At 35.3% G+C, this 22,057-nt stretch overlaps 1 protein-coding gene across 2 annotated transcripts in view; it reads left to right on the forward strand.

The window, feature by feature from the left end:
* The window catches only part of LOC115240952 (segmentation protein even-skipped-like), a 24,522-nt gene extending 3,875 nt beyond the window's left edge, over positions 1–20,647 (forward strand). The window contains exons 5-10 of one of the 2 annotated variants that reach the window (XM_029816422.1): positions 418–554; positions 5,416–5,578; positions 11,581–11,726; positions 13,297–13,544; positions 15,574–15,724; positions 18,142–20,647. In XM_029816422.1, the coding sequence (XP_029672282.1) occupies positions 5,544–5,578; positions 11,581–11,726; positions 13,297–13,544; positions 15,574–15,724; positions 18,142–18,818 (1,257 nt within the window). In that variant the 5' untranslated portion in view covers positions 418–554; positions 5,416–5,543 and the 3' untranslated portion in view covers positions 18,819–20,647. Of the gene's footprint in view, positions 1–417; positions 555–5,415; positions 5,579–11,580; positions 11,727–13,296; positions 13,545–15,573; positions 15,725–15,806; positions 15,962–17,990 lie in introns of both variants that reach the window. The other variant, XM_029816421.1, reaches the window with a different exon arrangement.
* The last annotated feature ends 1,410 nt before the right edge of the window (positions 20,648–22,057 follow it).

Here is a 22,057-nt window from a genome sequence, read left to right on the forward strand (position 1 = left end):
CAGGACAATAAATTCGGTTATTACATCGCACCATGGTGTCGTATTCTCTGAAAATTAACTTTCGAATCGGTCAATTCTATTTTCTTGGGCTGAGTTTCATTCTTACGGAAAATCTGACGAAATAATTTTCTCGCTTTCTAATTTTTAATAGTTTTTTTTTTTTTTTTTTATAAAGACAAAACTCGATTTAATTATAGTTTAACAAGAAAAGATTCTTTTCCAATTGTATCTGCGGAAAAATTGGAGAAATGATTTCACATAACGACTGCACATTTGCCTATCAAGCAATTAATACTTAATATAAATGATAAAAAAAAAATCTAATCACATTTGCTGAATTATTTTGTTTAAAATATTTATAAAATGAGATTATAATTCAAGACAAATACAGATTTTAATTTAGTCGAATAATTCCAGGGCTGATGTCTTCGAGAAAGAGACGACTGGAGGAGTTTCTCTGACAATAAGGAAAACGATATACGAATGCTTGATGATGGTGTTTCACGATTCGCGGAAAAAGAGAGGGGAGGAAGGAAAAGCAACGGCGTTACAAGGTAAAATTGCCAGTTCTTCAACTCCTTGTATTTATTCGATATAGCCTGTTGTAGCGTATGTATTATACGTATATATATACAATATATATATTAATATAATTAAATTAAATTCGTTTGACGGTATAGAGTAGCTCGTCACAAAACAGGATATAATGCTTTCACGATTATACCTTTGTGTCTAACGATGTGCTATGACGTTGAACGACGCAAACAATCTATCTAAATCTATCAGCATAAGCAAAGGCGCAAGTATATAGTATATGTATAATACAGTGAGCCAAATAATATCGAGTCGAAGCGAAAGGATCTGATTTGTCCGCTTATAGTCCTCGCTTGCTCTTAATCTCGCCACCCTCTCTCCTTTGTTTTAATAGTATATATGCTACCGTGTCCAGGTATATCCTTAGATCCGTAGTCTCTTGTCCGCGATCCTCTCTTATCCTCTTTCATTCTTCGACGCATCGCACCGCCCACGACCCTCCGCGCTGCCAGGACCAATCGTCTGCGAGCACCGAACAAGGAGTGGTGAATCAACCCCCTCTTTATCCGTTCGCGTTGTGTTGCCCGGGGGAAGAGAGCGCACGCTTATACGGATTTCCTCCCTTCACTCCGAAGAGTATCGACCGGATATCTCTCCTCTCCCTCCGCGCTGATAAGCGAGAGAGACCAGAGCCATCATGGCCGCTGGATGTTTCGACGTATATACACGTTATATACAATATGTAGCACACGCCTTACTTTTCCAACGCTGCAGTTGCGACGATTTTTGAAACGCCGTGCAATAATTCGATTCAAAATTAATCTCTTCGTTCTTATTAATTAAGCTTTACTCCGCTCTACTGTCTACTATTTTTATAATAATTCAACATCCTTCCAATCATCCGTTATCTTTTATTAATAAATTATTTTATTTATTGCCTTCAAAAGGTCGGAAATTATTGTAACTGTTCGGCAAAAAGCTTTTTTTAGAAAATCGTCTTTGCAGATTTCGATTCCCTCCCCCCTTTACCTATCGTCATTACGCGATAAGGACGTATTATGGCGTATCTACGTATATACACGTTATATACAATATGTAGCACACGCCTTACTTTTCCAACGCTGCTGTTGCGACGATTCGCTCTACTGTGTGATTAGACTATTTTTATAATAATTCAACATCCTTCCAATCATCCGTTATCTTTTATTAATAAATTATTTTATTTATTGCCTTCAAAAGGTCGGAAATTATTGTAACTGTTCGGCAAAAAGCTTTTTTTAGAAAATCGTCTTTGCAGATTTCGATTCCCTCCCCCCTTTACCTATCGTCATTACGCGATAAGGACGTATTATGGCGTATCTACGCTCGCGCGAGTTCAACGATCAATTCAATATACATATCGCGTTTGGCGTAGGTGAGATCGCACTACATACGCGCGTTCGCCAGATCAGAGATCGTAACAGCGCGGTGCCCAGCGCCTTATTGCCACCTTACCCCAAAGTCCACCCTCTCCAATTCCCAATCTTTCCTCAGCGATATCCCCGTACAGTCGCCGGATAGGAGACTCACACGAGCGTAGGGAGTATATACATGTTCGCGCACCGCTACAAAAGTATATATGTACACGTAAATATGTATGCATTATGTATATTCACAGGACAAATCACGGAAAGGAAACCTTACCGAATTATTTTCTGCAGCAAAATTAATGATTTATATAAACGACTATCTACTACATTTTTTAATACGTCGATTCTTTTAATTAATAATTAATATAAATACGTGGATATAATTTTAGTCGAAACTTGATACTCTTCATGAAGCTTCGGTTTTTCTTGGACGTTGCTGTAGAGCGCATACGCGCACATGTATATAGTCACCTATACATAAAGGTATATACCTTCACTTAGAACATCGTAACAGCGAAGCGCTGTACGAGCTCATCCGTACATTCGGTGTCTACAAGAAAATGTTGCCATCTAACTCGAGATTAGCGTCAGGGACGCTCCTATTCTCTCTCTAGTCCCGCGAATTTCTCCGGTTTATCAATCATTCTAGATCCGCACAAATAATCTCGGCGTTTAGTGCATGGCAAATAAAACGACCTTTTCTGCCAAGCAACGAAAAAGATAAAAATCGTCAATAATGATTTCTCTTTGTTATTTTATATTTTATGTTATTTTAGAATTGTGACACACAGGTAGAAAAACTCTATATGATTACTTTACAAAATCTGTATAAATAATTTTATCACGTAGAAAGAGGGCGAAAGAGAGAATATTTATTTTCTATATATAAATATTTTTATTCCAGAATTATATATAATAAATGTTTACGATATTTCTTTTTTTTTCTGATTATTTTAATAAGCAACAATAAATTGAAGATAATTAAATATATAGATAAATTAATTAAGGATGGTTTAATTTCAAGTATGAATTATAAAAAAGAATAATTAGATTAGAAATACATACAAATTTAAGGATAATATAAATAAAAAAAAATTTGCATACGAGAAAGAGAATAATTTGTAAAATCGATTTGTATAAACGATAAGATTGATAAGATATTCGCGATATTTGAAGTCAAGAGCTGTGTGTGCGCCCCTGGCGAACGACCTCTACGATATTCTTCCACAAGGCGGCCATGTTACATTCCCCATAGCGGTAAAGCCTTGCCGACTAATAAGTTTCTGATTATTTTAATAAGCAACAATAAATTGAAGATAATTAAATATATAGATAAATTAATTAAGGATGGTTTAATTTCAAGTATGAATTATAAAAAAGAATAATTAGATTAGAAATACATACAAATTTAAGGATAATATAAATAAAAAAAAATTTGCATACGAGAAAGAGAATAATTTGTAAAATCGATTTGTATAAACGATAAGATTGATAAGATATTCGCGATATTTGAAGTCAAGAGCTGTGTGTGCGCCCCTGGCGAACGACCTCTACGATATTCTTCCACAAGGCGGCCATGTTACATTCCCCATAGCGGTAAAGCCTTGCCGACTAATAAGTTTCATCCCCCGCGTAGTGAGCACCAATTATGAACTTACTCCGGCCATAATTAAAAAATGTAATTTCGCCGCCATAGCTCCTCGATCTTCTCTTAACGCCTTAACGATCTCTTACCCTGTATTCCCAGAAGTCTGTGCGGAAGAATATAACAAATTGAAATATTCAGCCTCGCAACTCATCTAATTAACCGTCTATATCTATTGTCGTCGTGTTATCTAGTTTTTACAAATTATTTTATCTTATTTTTTTTTCGTTGCTGAAAGATGCACATTAATCAAAACTCTAATAAATAATAAAATTTTTCGTGAGTAACTATATATTTTTTTTTCTTCTAAATAATCATCGTAAAGTTTTTTAAATTACTAGATAATTATAAACTAAATCGATCATTTAGCGCTACTAGTAATGCATCCACCCTCTTCTATCTCTTCCGGCAGGTTTTTTTTTACACTCATTGGAAAAAAAAACCGCCGCTTTGGCTTTCCCGAACTTAAGCGGCAATTAAAACGAGTGACAAGTGCCGGAATTAGAACGAAATTAGGTGTGGCACTTGAAAAGCTTGTCTAGAAATCTTTCGCCGATCGAGGAGCACTTCAACCGGCAGGAGTCTGACGCTTCCTGCTTCCTGTTCTTTTACCTTTTTTTTAGCCTCTTGTGAAAAAAAAAACAACGACCGCGTCTCGTCGCATTTTGAACGCTTCCGTAAAAAAAATTTCTCCCCGCACCGCTTATCGCGACAAGCTGATGCAGACGTTGCTCCTTCTTTTTCTCTCTCTCCGAGTTTTACTTATACGATATTTCACTTACGACACGATAAAAAAGCACGCACAAACATCGTTATTAAAAATCATTCATCGTTCTCGAAAAATTAAATTTAAAATAGAAAATGGTGAGGCGGGTTTATTATATTTTTGATGTTTGAAATTTTAATTATATATATTTTAAATTCGAATTAAATTTAATACTTTATAATTAGAAAGAGAGAAGAGAGAGAGACAAATTTTCATTATATTCAAATATTCTAATTTTAGACATTTTATGTCCATGTAATATCGAGCATCATAAATTCTTTTTCCATTTTCGTGAAACTCGATCTCGATACTTGAAATTTCAGTATCAGACTTTAGAGATCTCTATTTTCTTTTCCATGAACAGTATCGAATCTCCGAAAACACCGTGGAAAATCGCGCGCGCTCGGGACCGAACGAGGAATGGAATTTAATGTCTCTAATTTTGCGCGATCATCCCCTAATTTAATCAAAACGTCCCGAACCTCTCGCTCCTTCCCGCTCCCTCCCCTCGTCTCGCCGGTTAGCATCGTTATTCCCCGCCTGTGGAATAAGCGCGGAGCAGCCGATTTCGCTAACTCGGTTATAAACTCGGCGCCGTATTACGCTCGGAGGATACATGCCCCGATCCATCCTTCTCCATTTTCCTCCTTTGCCTCGCAAACCCCGGCGGGTTATGATGGCGGCTATGAGCAGGTACGCCATTAACGTGGAAATTATATTATAATTAGGAGCGCGGGAGCGCAAAGGACGCAGCTTAGGGAATTTACAATTTCGCGTTTCTTACGATCGATTCTCCAGGGCTCGAATGCCCGTAAACGGAATAATGTTACTCTTGTGTCCGTCTAAGAATTTTAAGATTCTCTTCTAAAAGAAAAATTAGTACGCTGATGACGAAATAAACTGCAACGAATCTAATGCGATTAAAAATTGCAGATATATCGCGTTTACTAATAACATTTATTTTTCAATGTTTTAATTTTTAATTAATAACGATAATAATAATAATATGTTTATATGAAATTGTTTGTTCTGCGATTTTGATTTGTCTTTTCTATCGATAGCACGAAAAAAAAAAAAACCGATCACAGTCTCTTCCTTCGTTTTACGGGAGCGGTTCGAGTGAGCATCTTGTCCGAAGAAACACCATTCGTGCAGTGCAGGGAGAGTGCTTGCCATTGTTGGCAGCCAGATGCATCTACTTGTGACCAAAGGCAGGGTTTATAGGTAATTAAATTATATGATACATGGAACAAAACCTATGATTTATCTTTGACGTTCGTCGGGGAAAATGATGATGTTTGATTCTCTCAGTTATAGCGTGATTTTATTTCAAACATATAAATGGCAATCTCCATGCACGCGTTATGGACTATGAGCTGTATTGTAGGAATAAAGGGATGGAATAAAATTCTTTGCAATTTCATGTAGTAACAAGCTATCATATGGCATCATAGATTCGTAGCCGTCAACAATATCTGCTGGAAAAAATTGTTTTCGTTACGATATTGAAGGCAAAGGCTGAACATTTTCTTTAAACAGTTCAATTTAAATTTCTTGAAATGTGTAAAATAAGATCATAAAACGATTACAGAAAAAAATCTTATCTGTTTTCAATAATATTTTATGTTTTTGCAAATATATTCCAGGTAACTGCATAATTTGTATTAATTTAAATTAATATTTATATCGTAAATCTTTATTTATCCCATTTCAACGAAGCGACATTGGACTGAAATTAATATTCGCGAGTATTCGAGCTGACTCGAGCCCATATCCCCCGGGACGGGAAGACGGCAATAGAGACCGGCAGCCTTTCATCTCGCCGCTTAACATCAGCGCGATGAGCGACGGGCTGATGCGTATGCGCGCACGGTGGCACGCACGCTAATACGGCTCTAAAAAAATGTCGACACCACGACAATGGCGGCGCGATACATCTTTACGACACATATATTTTACACCCGCCCCTTTCCCTCGGTGTCGAGATGATTCTCGCGCGGATCCGTGAAATCGTCAAACGCGAGCAACAAGCTCGAGTAGCTGCGAGTCGTATACGATACGAAGATAAGAAAATCGTCGAGGCGTCCCCTCTCAACGAGACTCTTTTCAAGTATATCCACATGACGACCATATTTACCAGCTTTTTCTTATCGGCCCTTCGATAACCTACATGATTTTAGGCTTCGAATTAAACGCGAGGAAATTTTGTATATTATTTTAATATTATTCGAGATTGCGATGAAAATTTTTGATATAATTTGGTCTTAAAATACGACAATCGACTTTAGGATGTTAAATAATCACACTACGGTCCTGCTATGGTAAATGCCAATAATGCCTTTAATTCAAGAATTTATCGTTAAAAGACCCTATATATAACTGGTGATGGTGGTTCGTACTATTTACACTCTCCCTCCTCCCATTGTAGCAGAGACATCGACATGTCTATTAAAACCACATTTCGTTGGCTCGATATAAAGGATATAAACCGTTTTCCACTACACGCGCACGATACGCTAATTTTCAGATATTCGCCAATAATTGGCTTAATTGTGCGCCATGTCACGCGTGTCAAATTAATCGCACGAAATATCCTGTGCTATGGCTATATCCGTTCTCGTCCCCAGAACCGTAAATTCGCGAGCTCGTAAGAGTAATTGATTACGAATGATTCGCAAATGGAACGACGATCGCATCAAACGCTGCCTCATCGAAGACTCTGTTAATGTTTATGACTTAATACCGTATCAATTATACATATATGTGATTATATTTTAATGATTAATCATGATTGAAAACTCTAAGTCTTCATAACATAAAACTTCTTTTGTATTTTGCGTAGACCTTGATGTAAAATATTTTTATTATTGCTCATGAAAAACAAAAACGGCCAAAAATTTGATTTTAATTCTACATTCTTTGAACATAGAAAGCAAGATAAAATTAGAATTCGTCATTTTTACCATTATAATAAAATGTGATCATTATTAATCATAATATCAATAGCACCAATAGAACACAACAGATGTTAGTTTGTCAAAATTTCGTTTGTTTGTCGGATTAGAGTTTGTCATTTTGAATTCAGCTTTAAAAGAAAGAAAGAGGCCGTTAGCAAAAGCATAATAGCAAAAGAAAAAGGACATTTTTACGTCTTTTTTGGGTAACAGGATTAATCTCTGAACAATGACCTTCCCGACAATAACAATATATATTCGTTTCGATAATAGATAATAATAGACTGTACTTTTATTATTTTAACATTTTAACAAACCTTTAATAAAATACAAATAAAAAGAAATAAATGTGCAATTTCTAATGCAGTTTTCAAATGTCGTTTTTAAAACGAGATTCTGAGATTTTTGCTCAAATATTTTGTTCGAAATAAAATAATTACATGCAAAATTTAAAGATCTTGAGATTGTGAGCTCTTGTATACAAATTAGATTAATGTAAATTATCATCAATTGTCAAGTGTCTGAGCGAAAAAAAATTATAATTTCTCTCTTTTTTTTTTGTCGGATTACAATGAATTGACATGCTAATAGTTATTGGATAATATCGAAGCTTATTTCATCAAATCGTCTCTTCGCATCCCGAAGAATACTCGTGGCTACTGTTTGATATCCCGCCAAGTGATACCCCCGTGATTTGCGAGCTGTGCGTCCGTATGGCAGATCGGGACGGGGGAGAGGAGAGCGGTATAGATTTCGCATAAAGTAATGTTACATCGCGCATGTGAGTAAATTAGTCGCTTAATCAAACCGTTTAATCAGCGGCATGATCGCGACCACATCTGGCCGAGCTGTTCGCGCCAATTATCTCTCGTCCCTCCCCGTTTCCACTTCTCCTACCGTGCGCATAACCGTGTACACTGACGTAGCTAAAGAGGCGAAGTAAGCGCGAAATATCTTGAATATGAGCTCTGGCAGCAAAAAAAATTAATCAAATCTATCAGCGTTAATGTATATCAATATCGTACTGATCAAATGAATTTGAAAAGAGTTTAAACGAAATTTTTTAAATAAATTTTATAAAAGAATTTATAAAGAAAACTGCTCCGTATGTAAACATATGTAATAGAAAAATAAAAATTAATAATATATAATCTATTAACTATTTTTTAAGATTTTGCTCGCAAGATGGATATATGTGAGTCATCGTTGTATTAAGCTTTGCACGTGTGTGACAAATAAATGCAGTACAGTTTCATCCGAAAGATACCGTTAGTTACCTAATAATTCTCGTGGAAGGTCCTCCTCGATATAAAGGAAAAAAAAAATGTTTCTAGTTCCCGTTTTAAAAACATGTTCTATTTTCCCTAATGGCCAACGGTTGTACTTTACGGTACAAAAAAACGGGATTCGAAAAATATTTTCTAAAAAAAAGCGGTACTTTTTATATACAAATAAAAAACCATAAAGATCGTACAGTATATATATTACACAAGCTATAGATACATTTACAAACAGAGCAGTTTTTTACGAGGTATCCCGTTTTCGACAAAGAAGATAATGGCAGGCAATGACGAAGTAAATTGGTAAAACTAGACACACCCTAGTAGCTTTGATCCATTTTTCTTGTAATTTCTTTACGAGCTATTTTTGTTCTCAATTTTTTAGCGTACAAATTCTATTTGTTTCGCAGAATAATTTATTATTAACGCATGTGAGGGGAAATTCATGCTAAGTATACTAACTTATTTATATGTTAGCTTCCATGTCAAGAAATATTTTTTTGTGTAATAATAAATGAAAAAGTCTAATTTTTTTGTTTTAAGAACGCGTAAGTAACATATAATTATATAATTTTTTTCATTAAATGTTCGTGTATAATGTGAGATTTTAGTTGGACGAAAACGTACATACAGTTAGTTAAATCTATTTAATCACTATCAATTTAATGAATATTATATTATATCACTTTTGTCATGCGCGTATCAATAATAATTATTATCTCGCACGTAAAATCTCACATACAAAGTCGATTAATTTAATATAATAGATTATTCCATTGTAATTTTTATAATGATATATTGCTGCAACATTTCTATGGCCTTGAAAGAGATTTTTGGATTTTTTATTTTTACAATATCTTTCTTTCTCTCTCTCTCTCTCTCTCTCTCTCTCTCTCTCTCTCTCTATTTCTGTTTGGTTGCTTCAAAGGATCTACAGTGGTAGTTCAATTCTTAATTAATTTTCTACAAAATGGACATTGTCAGATGCTGCTTAGTATCCGATCCATCAGCAATCTTTTTCGAATGTTTGTAATTTAACATTAGTTTTTCTCTGGTTTTACCTAAACCGTTTTACCGAAGATAAAATTTCAAAAGATGTTTTTATTAAACAATAAAAGAAAATAAGGTAGAAAAGAGTGAGAAAAAGGGTGACTAAAGTTTCAAATTTGCACATGGTCATATAATCATTTTGTCATCCCTCGACCAGTTTAAAGGTACAATTTCGAAGATTTATGACAGTATTCACGGAGTTTACATTGTTCAGGGGATAGAGAGATTCTACTAGATACCTTTAGACATTAACTGAGGATCCCGCAGCTAAATCCCATCCTAAATATGCCATTAGTACGGAAAACGACAATAAGAAGCTTCAAATCTTATAATTGTCATATGTTAAATATATACACAGATTGATACAATAAACAAACCATTCTTTAAAATATAATAAAACTCTGCTGTTACGTAACGTATAGGAATTTAACAAATTCAATCATGAGAAATTTGCGATTTTGCAATAAAATTAATTAAAGAATTAAATTCTTTATAATACAATTAATAATATTGACAGCAGTAGAAAAACAAAATACAATTAAATAATATAATTCACATAAGAAATGGATAATTGGATAAAATAAAAATTAGGTAGTTATTTATATTAGCATGCTTCCCATGAATTTTACCTTGATATATGTAGAAGTAAATGTACTAATTACATTGCTTACAATTTAATCGACAGTTTAATATAAGCAGAAAAACAAATATTAATCAGTACCCTCACTTCTACAATATATTATACAAAAAGTCAAAATCGTTTGAGATGTTAATGTAATGCCATCGATAAAAAAATTTAAAAAAATATACTGTATAATAGAGGGGTAAAAATTGTTGTGTCTAGGGTCGCGGAAATATCTAAATCCGATCCTGTCTGCTTCCGACCGCACTGTTAGTCTATAGTGCACACACCAGACCAGTGTCAGGTAGGCTCCACCCCTCGTTCAACGGGATGTAAGCGCAACGACCAAAGCTCTCGCCAATCAGAGAACCTAGAGCCTGGGGTAGGGGAAGTGGATCTATATATACCTTCTGGACGCTTTAGTAATCTGTTAGTCAAGTTTAAGACATTTGCGCGACTGTGTGTGACTAAAAAGTGTTGTACGAAAATCTAGAAGAAAGAAAAAGAGATATTATATTATGTAAACGAACGATTAGTGTGATTGGTGATATATTTATCAGGTATATATCTTTCTCAGTTATATACAATATTTCTTAGGAAGAGCTTAAAGTGATAAATGTAGAGATAAAATCAAGTAGTATCACATACATTCTCGCGTACATAAAAAGATAGCACATGTGTATAATATTTTCCGAATCATACATGTATGAAATATACGGTGAATAAATCGATTTGTGTATTTGTACGAGCTTCGAGCTTGATTGATCTGTCGCAGAATATCAGTTTAAAAATATACGACGCATAAAATATTATTCACGTTTCATGTACCGGCATTCACGTGCCGCACTCACGTGTCAACGTTCACGTGCCGACGGTATCTCTTAGCAGCCTTTTACTACACTTTTTTTTTTTTTTAAATATATAATATATTTCCCTAAATTACGTGTAATTTTATAGATTGTTTTCACAAATGTTGTACAGTCGTTTATATACAAATGTGTTATCAATTTGTCATCTCCACTCAAAAGTTTATTTTGCTAGACAGAGGACGATGACAAAGACTCAGTTTGCGAGTGTGTATTATATTACTTTTCCGATATGATAAGATTTATGTCAAGTAATGCATCGCGACAGCAAAAAAATAAAATAAAAATTGACTATAACTATATCGACGGCATGCATCGTCGGGATAAGTAGCTAATTAATTTTCACCTTAAACTCTTCATGCTTTGATTAAAATATCTTGAGAATTCAAACTATAATCTAAAATTTATAACGTTAATAAAGTGATAAATATGTGTATCTCCCTCTGTTATAAAGTGACGACACAATGCACTCCACTTATAATAACGAAGAATTCGTACATGAGCCAAAGGAAGATGTGGGCGAAGACGATACGATAGTGGTCGATTTGCCGCCGTATGGATACAGCCCGCCATCAAAAGTATCCACATCATCAGAGAATGGTAAATTTCATTACATTATTATACCCGGTTCATATTTCCGAACCGCTGAACTTGAAACGTTATCGTAATACGTCTATTATTTAAGCGAAAATTGTTGACCGGAAATGTATGAGTTTAGGCTGTTTATGTATAATTAAGACGCGCGATAATCATGCGATATAATCAAGGAACAATTTATTATAAATCCACGACTTCATTACGTTTCCACTGAAATTATTAATCGCTCGAAAACTAAATCGTCATCGAACATTCTTTTAATTATTACTATGGATAAACGAAATCGAAAATTTAATCGTTAACGCGTCCCTCGCGTACAGTAAGATTAAATTTAATTATAAAACTTTTAACGAAATTTAGCGAAACGCGTTTATATCTTGATTTTTACTTTCTTTGGATTTTCTTCTAGAAATCGTAAATGTTAATTGTCGCAGTCTTTGAATAGAGCTTAAATTTGGAAAATAAAGCTATAAATAGTTAACAATAAAAGTTTATTTACGACTGAAAGTATTTTATGACGATAATTATTTTACGACGATCTTTTGTCGGAGATCAATTGAAATAACATATTGTATACCTAGTTGTAATTCCTTAGTCTTTTGTAAATTATACCTGAATGAAAGTGTAAATTCTATATATTTTAAGCATTATAAAGCAACTGATTTCATGTGTATTGTACACAAAAATAATTTTCCTTTATATTTGCGGCATCAAAAACCTTGATGCCAAAATTATATCATTTTAATTATCACATCGTCATTTATCTCGAAATGACGATTTGTTTGTACCGTAAACCACAGACTGAAAAGAACCGCGCGAAAAGGTCGTCCGATCTCATGCCGAAAGGCAAACTCTGCCACAGTAGCAGAATAGACCACGAACCACCTCTTTTGTGATCTGCGATCTCTAGTTCACGTAACTCTAAATGCGATCACCCGCTGTTAAATGTCTCTGCGACGATATTTCGTTTGTAGAAAAGTGCATGATTGTTTCCGAAACCCATGTTTCCGAAACAGGAACAATGGTGTTTCATTCTTCCTTGTCGAAATTTTTCGCAACTGTCGGATGACTCCCTGAATTTCTGCTTATACATAAACAAAATGAGACATGGAGGAAAAACCAGATTTCTTTGACATTACATAATTTAGAGTGTGATTAAGTGTTTCTTTTTGTATTTAAATGTGTGCAGATACTTAATCTGAATGTGCAACAGAATAAAATTCACCGGCTTCAAAAAATTCTATAAAGAGTGATTCTATGAAATTACGTATCAGAATACAAATTAATATCGTGGAATATATTCACGTTTTGATTATTTGGTATTTTTATCATTAAATATTTTCTGTATCGTCATTAATGAGACATGAATAATCTGACATTCTTACGATTATTGTTAAAATAATAATTGCAGTAGGAATTATTATATGTATATTATATATTATGCCATAATTGCATTAGCTCTAATTGAATCTAATCTATTAAATCTAGCCAATTAATTAACCATTTCTTTCAATACCGAGATTGTATTGAGATAAAAAAAATTATAACGTGTTTATATGTGCATTTTATATAGAATCACCGACTTTGCATAAAGATCAACAGCATCACCTGCAATCTAATCATCAACATCATCAACAACAACAAACACAACAGCAACAATCGCCAAATCCCCCTGTGGATACAGTCCGGAGATACAGAACCGCCTTTACGAGGGAACAATTATCTCGTTTGGAAAAGGAGTTTAACAGAGAAAATTACGTGAGTCGTCCGAGGAGATGCGAGCTCGCCACGCAGCTTAGTTTACCAGAATCTACGATCAAGGTAAGGAAATTTTTAAAAAATGCAAATATTCTACTGGAAAGTTGTCTCGGACGCACATATTCTCACGAAAAATTCTTTTAAAAAGTTACAAACTATAAATTTTTTTCGCCATTATGATCGCAAAATTATTTCATTGCTGCCGATAATATATATCATTATTTATTTCACATTTTCATTAATATATTCCGCTTAGATATTGAAAAATTCAGATTATAATAAACTGACTAAAGGTTGAGTAATCTTTCTTTATATTATACGAGATAATATTAGATTGAATATTACGATCGATACCGGGAGTTCTTTGATTTGAGATGAGTAAATGTTTACGTACAAAATTCAACAGACAATGACTTCATCTATAGTCGATGCAATAACGTTTTTCATTAACGCTTTCGTGTTTGATCGAAACCTTGCGAGAGATCGTTAAAGAAAATCCTTGAATCAATTAACGATTAATAAACCCAATATATAAATAGATATCTCCATCTTTTTCAGACATAAAATATTATTTATTTTCTTTATACATATATAAAATATGTATATATAATTTATTTATTTATAAAAAAATAGAGAATAAATTTATCCATATATTTATACATATGTATATATTCCGTATATTCTGATTTTTAATTTCTCACGGCTGTTGCATCCACTAAGAGATAGAGACTCCTAACACCGAGCACTTAATAGAAGCAATTAGTGGCGTTTTTGTTCGCAAGCCAAGAGCTGCCGGTTATTTCTTGCCGCGGCCAGCTGCGGCCATGTTTGATCGGCGATTATAGCCTGGAAAGCGATTCAGCACCGTGGTTCTTACAGCACAGTGCCGTAAAGTAATCCCCTGAGATCTCTCAACGCAGTAGACTAAAATAGGGCTTTTACGTAATGCATATATATACGAAAGGGCCGTGTTAACGCGTCGGAGGAGAACCGTCACTGTTTTAGTTACGGCACTGATCTCGGTATCAGGGGGAGAGGAAAGGGGAGAGACCAGTCGATCCGGTCGAGCAAAAGTGTTAAACGGCTCAATTAGCGACTGCCTCGCGACCCACCTCAGACATTAATGGTTCTCTTAATTTCTCGTCTCGCGCTATAGCTCGTCGGCCGACGCCGGCGGCCGTAAAACGCACGGGCAATGGAGGAGCGAATGGTCGAGGTGTTAAACGACGGTAAACGTCCCGCACGAATTATCGATATAATCGTTCGCCGCCTCCGAGAATTCTTTATTCGTAAATATGTATCCGTATACTTATTTAGAATACACGGTGTTCCGAAATTCGCGAGATAAAATAGCGAGAAATTATGTCTATGATATTGCAGATAAATATTAAAATTATAATTTATATTAGAAGGATAATTTAAAACGAGAAGCCGTGATATATACATTACGTGTCGTATATTAACAATCAATTTGAAAATGAAAAATAATATATAAAGAGAATATTGCGATTTTATAAAATATGTTAAAATATTTGTCGCGACAGTAACATAAACACAGTGTTTGGCGTTCGCTTTTTGCACGCTATTGTTTATGCGCGGTCGTCATGTTTACATTTCACGCGGCGAGACTCAAAGGGAGGGGGAAGTTAAGGCACGAGCTTTAATACCGGCTTCATGCGTCGTCGTGTAATATCTCGCGTCTCGCGAAATGCGATCGCGATAAGGAGAATAATCTCGCGACCATAATTACATTTAGCGATTGTCAATCTGCGCGATTAATTATCTTCCGCGATTTTATCATGTCTTAACACAAGTAAACGATATACAATAATATACATAAAAAAATTAAAGATATTCGCGCAAATTGCGTAATATTCAAGAATATTTATACCATCGCTTCGCCGACTCTCGTTTCATATCGTTTCGATCGATAGCGAAATATATAAATAGCGCGAGAGATGATAATGCGACGATAATACACGGAGCTATTGAATATATGTTTATGTATGTATATACAATATATCTTTCTCGCTCGCTCCTCAGCACAGGCGAATGACAATAATTAATTTGATAATTGTTTTGTTTGTTACAGGTGTGGTTTCAGAATCGACGTATGAAAGATAAGAGACAACGAATGGCATTTACGTGGCCGTTGACCGTGTGCTCGGATCCGACGTTCGCGACATTGATCGCGGCGGCTTCCAGCGCCCTTTCACCGATATCACCCTATCACAGCGCGATACCAAGTATACCGGCGACGGCGCATCTGGCCCCTTCGGCGACGCCATCATCAACAACAACAAACACAACAGCAACAATCGCCAAATCCCCCTGTGGATACAGTCCGGAGATACAGAACCGCCTTTACGAGGGAACAATTATCTCGTTTGGAAAAGGAGTTTAACAGAGAAAATTACGTGAGTCGTCCGAGGAGATGCGAGCTCGCCACGCAGCTTAGTTTACCAGAATCTACGATCAAGGTAAGGAAATTTTTAAAAAATGCAAATATTCTACTGGAAAGTTGTCTCGGACGCACATATTCTCACGAAAAATTCTTTTAAAAAGTTACAAACTATAAATTTTTTTCGCCATTATGATCGCAAAATTATTTCATTGCTGCCGATAATATATATCATTATTTATTTCACATTTTCATTAATATATTCCGCTTAGATATTGAAAAATTCAGATTATAATAAACTGACTAAAGGTTGAGTAATCTTTCTTTATATTATACGAGATAATATTAGATTGAATATTACGATCGATACCGGGAGTTCTTTGATTTGAGATGAGTAAATGTTTACGTACAAAATTCAACAGACAATGACTTCATCTATAGTCGATGCAATAACGTTTTTCATTAACGCTTTCGTGTTTGATCGAAACCTTGCGAGAGATCGTTAAAGAAAATCCTTGAATCAATTAACGATTAATAAACCCAATATATAAATAGATATCTCCATCTTTTTCAGACATAAAATATTATTTATTTTCTTTATACATATATAAAATATGTATATATAATTTATTTATTTATAAAAAAATAGAGAATAAATTTATCCATATATTTATACATATGTATATATTCCGTATATTCTGATTTTTAATTTCTCACGGCTGTTGCATCCACTAAGAGATAGAGACTCCTAACACCGAGCACTTAATAGAAGCAATTAGTGGCGTTTTTGTTCGCAAGCCAAGAGCTGCCGGTTATTTCTTGCCGCGGCCAGCTGCGGCCATGTTTGATCGGCGATTATAGCCTGGAAAGCGATTCAGCACCGTGGTTCTTACAGCACAGTGCCGTAAAGTAATCCCCTGAGATCTCTCAACGCAGTAGACTAAAATAGGGCTTTTACGTAATGCATATATATACGAAAGGGCCGTGTTAACGCGTCGGAGGAGAACCGTCACTGTTTTAGTTACGGCACTGATCTCGGTATCAGGGGGAGAGGAAAGGGGAGAGACCAGTCGATCCGGTCGAGCAAAAGTGTTAAACGGCTCAATTAGCGACTGCCTCGCGACCCACCTCAGACATTAATGGTTCTCTTAATTTCTCGTCTCGCGCTATAGCTCGTCGGCCGACGCCGGCGGCCGTAAAACGCACGGGCAATGGAGGAGCGAATGGTCGAGGTGTTAAACGACGGTAAACGTCCCGCACGAATTATCGATATAATCGTTCGCCGCCTCCGAGAATTCTTTATTCGTAAATATGTATCCGTATACTTATTTAGAATACACGGTGTTCCGAAATTCGCGAGATAAAATAGCGAGAAATTATGTCTATGATATTGCAGATAAATATTAAAATTATAATTTATATTAGAAGGATAATTTAAAACGAGAAGCCGTGATATATACATTACGTGTCGTATATTAACAATCAATTTGAAAATGAAAAATAATATATAAAGAGAATATTGCGATTTTATAAAATATGTTAAAATATTTGTCGCGACAGTAACATAAACACAGTGTTTGGCGTTCGCTTTTTGCACGCTATTGTTTATGCGCGGTCGTCATGTTTACATTTCACGCGGCGAGACTCAAAGGGAGGGGGAAGTTAAGGCACGAGCTTTAATACCGGCTTCATGCGTCGTCGTGTAATATCTCGCGTCTCGCGAAATGCGATCGCGATAAGGAGAATAATCTCGCGACCATAATTACATTTAGCGATTGTCAATCTGCGCGATTAATTATCTTCCGCGATTTTATCATGTCTTAACACAAGTAAACGATATACAATAATATACATAAAAAAATTAAAGATATTCGCGCAAATTGCGTAATATTCAAGAATATTTATACCATCGCTTCGCCGACTCTCGTTTCATATCGTTTCGATCGATAGCGAAATATATAAATAGCGCGAGAGATGATAATGCGACGATAATACACGGAGCTATTGAATATATGTTTATGTATGTATATACAATATATCTTTCTCGCTCGCTCCTCAGCACAGGCGAATGACAATAATTAATTTGATAATTGTTTTGTTTGTTACAGGTGTGGTTTCAGAATCGACGTATGAAAGATAAGAGACAACGAATGGCATTTACGTGGCCGTTGACCGTGTGCTCGGATCCGACGTTCGCGACATTGATCGCGGCGGCTTCCAGCGCCCTTTCACCGATATCACCCTATCACAGCGCGATACCAAGTATACCGGCGACGGCGCATCTGGCCCCTTCGGCGACGCCGTACGTATCCGCGGCTGCGACGTATTATGCCACGCGGTACTCGCCGTATTCCTCGATAAGCCCGCTGCATCGACCACATCCGCGCGCTGCGGCCGCCCCTTATCCTACACACTCGCATATGCTGCAATCTCATCCGTCTCATCTGCCCTTGCACTTCGGTCTGGGCGTGCCGACCGTTGGCAGTAACGCCTTTCCCCCTGTCAGCAATCCTTCCCCTACTTCCATCACGTACGGTCCACCGTTGCTGCAAACGGAGGTGAGCCCGATGGACTCGGATACATCCAGCGAATGCGAATCGTGCGGTAATCAGCCGTCGCAGCCACAGCACGTTATGCATCATCCACTCCACTCGCATCATTCGCGGCAGCACGTGACGAATGCGATCTCGATGCAAGCGCAGCGGGACAGGATCATCGGAGCGGAACAGTCGGTTAAACTGCCACCGAACGGTATGAATGTACCTATCACTTCGATATCGTTCGTTTCTGAAAATCTATACAGTTTGCCAACGACTCCGCCGTTGTCGACGTCCACACCGACACCGACACCGACATCGACAACGACGACGGCGGCGGCGGCGGCGGTATCGGCGCCTACTAATAAAACCGAGCTATTCCAACCGTATAAGAAGTAATTGTTTCATTTGTGATATATTACACGCAAGCGGGGCTTTATACTTAACACATTTTTCCGACTATCCTCTGCCATAGAGATACTTCTTGTACGGTATTATGTGTTTTACGAGAGAATAGCCTTGATCTTTGTTTGTTACGTATAAATTCCTTTCTATAAATACCGCCTGCTGAGCGGTAAACAAATATTTTAACTTGCGTAAAAGAAATGCCTTCCCTGTTAGCATTTGTGTGTTCGCTATTGAGTACCGCGAATCCTACTTTGTGCTAACTTTACTGCCAGTCGCGTACATCAAGGCTATTTCTTTGGGATAGATTAATAGATGTCATAAATTAAATGCCTTAACAATTATTAAATGAGTCCCTTTTGAATCGACACATTACACATGGATGTATACAGAAATTTAAGTTAAGCTGTAATATTATTTAATCCTTCAGATCAACACACGTTTATTCTGATTTTAATCTATTATTATTTATCTTAAGATTGTATCTTTCTCGGTGAGATTTCGATAATTTTTGGCGACACGATTTGAACACTGACTGAAATCAATGGTGGAAACAAAAAATTGCAACGACTATATATATTTTGAATTATTTATATATAAAATATTATTTATTAATTATTAATAGAAAAAAATAAGGTAATAATAGCTTACTAGATTATAATTTTAGATAAGTGTCACATATTATAAATATTTTATAATTTCTTATTTTTTATGATATAATTTTTTATTTCTTTTAATAACAATTTTTTTATTTTTTACGATGTAAATAATAATGCTCGTAACTCGATAATGAAAAGCTACCGCGCTTTAAAACTTTTTGTGTACTGGTTTATTGCAAAGAAATCATTAAAAAAAATATATCTGTTAAATCGTATCGCCAGAGAAATCGTGCCACGATGTCCATCGAATAGCAGACGTTCACATGATTACATGTTATAGAAAAATGAAGTAACGACATTCAATGACTGACATAATTCATATTTGATAAGTGTCATATTTTATAAAAACAAAGAATTATCTGAAATATGATGAACGTCAAATATTATCTGTACATTATATAAGTACAATGTTTTATTTCTTTACTAAATAATCAAGGCACCACATTCGAATACACGTGATACGTATCTTTCATATTTAAAATGCACTTAATGAATGTCAAGGCATATGATACGTTAGGTTTAGTGTAGTAACAGTGAAGTAGAAGTAGAAGAACGTGTAATATAGGCAGGATGAAGGAAAAGGTGATAAGAAATAATTGTAGTTTTCACGCCGAAAGTTAGATTCTTATTAGAAAATACTATTGAGCAAAATGTAATGTACATAAAAAATAATAATTATAGATATGTATATTTGTATATAAATGTATTATATTTTGTATATAGCATATAATATAGCTATGTAATATATATAGTTTAATAAGGAAGAATTAGAGTGACACACACAACCGAACATTAATCGCTAAACGCGAAAATATAATAAGTGCTGTATCATATAAATTGTAAGCTTCAAATAGCTCGTGTATCAGATGGATTGCGTATGTATCTCCAGAATCTGCATGCCTGTACAGTCAAATCTTTATGTCGATCTTCGAAAAGTATCGTGATATAATATTTATATTAATTGTATGTTTTCTGAAGGTTACATGGCTGCAAATATTGTTATTAACTATCTGCGAGTACATTTTGCCCAATATTGTCAGGGGTTTAGCATATAGTAATATTTGTATATAAAACTATAACTTAGTAAGCTCCGGAAAGTGCGAAAAGAGTAAAAAAATAAGGAAGAAATAAAACAATGAGATGAATAAAAATATTATATATAAATATTACAATATCTATATATATTATAATAAATTATATCCTTTATCCTCTTATCACCTTTTCCTCTCTATTTCTCTATGATCTATCGAAAAAACATTTATTACGAATAATTTTTATAGTTGAGTATAAAATTACTAATTATTAGCAATTTGATTGCACAACAATGCTATTTTTGGAAAGTTAAATGAAATATTTAACTTGAGACTATTTTTTTATAGTTTTAATATCATATATAGCTAAATTGGGGCTACGCATGCCTTGAGCACAATTACATAAAGTATTTAAAAGTAGAAAGGAGTTCTTTCTCTCTCCAGAGAATCCCCTGCCGACGGGGTTACGTGAATGATCATATGTATGCGAGAGTGTATACAAACAGGGACGGGTAGGGTGCGGTGAAAACAATTAACTCTACGAGTGATTCAGCCGGGAAACTCGACTCGTTTACCGGTCGTGCCTCGATGGAACGAGATAATTCCGTATGAACGCCACCGGCTTAACGACCCATCAAGGCGCGATGAAATGAAGTCGTTTGCCCACAAATGCCATTCGCCCATATTCCAGCTTACACGAATGCGCAACACAAATTCTCTACCTATACGGATCTTATCCTTAGATAAGGCAAAGATAAAGCAAATTAAAATGTTAGTTAAATCAATATAAGCACAAAGAAATCATATGATTATAATTATAACTCTTGTTTCATTAAGAGACATTTTTTTCTCTTTAAAAGAAAAGATCGCCAGTCTGCGGATCGTAACATATACGAGGAATAAAAAAATGTTATTTTAAAATTATTATAAAATTTTATTTTACTGCCTTTATTTTGTAGATTATGTAGATTATCTAAAATAGAGAATTTACGCGAATACTATATCTGATTTAAATAAGAAGATGACAATGCAATATTATAGTCGTAAGCGTAATCTTGTAAACTTATAATTATATATAAATCTTATAGTTATAACGGAAACTATCCGTTACGACGAAGCATCATAAACTCGATTTCCATCGGTGATGTGGTAAAAAGGGGAGAGAGGAAAATCGTCACGCTCAATTTACCTTAATAAAAATATAACGAGAAGTTATATCGTCGCAAAAGTCGGAAAAGAATAAAAAAAAGGTCCCCGGAAAACGGCAAAGAGCATTTAAGCGACTGAGGAGCGGATCTAGGATTTGTCTAAGAAAAATAAAGAATATGTAAGCGTTATATATTTTTTGGTGTGGTTAAAAAGTCTGAGCGTCATAAAACCCTTTCGAAACGACAAATAGTCAGAAGCAGGTAGCTATTAGCGCAGTATAAATTCTGTTATTCCATCTTTTTAAGGATCGTGTTTGACAACGCGCGATTACCTTACCCTTTCGTTCGTGTTTATTGCACTGGACAGAAAAAAAAAAAAAAAAAAACAAAAGTCA

The sequence above is a fragment of the Formica exsecta genome, unplaced genomic scaffold (assembly GCF_003651465.1).
Source record: "Formica exsecta isolate Colony F162 unplaced genomic scaffold, ASM365146v1 scaffold458, whole genome shotgun sequence".
Lineage (NCBI taxonomy): Eukaryota > Metazoa > Arthropoda > Insecta > Hymenoptera > Formicidae > Formica > Formica exsecta.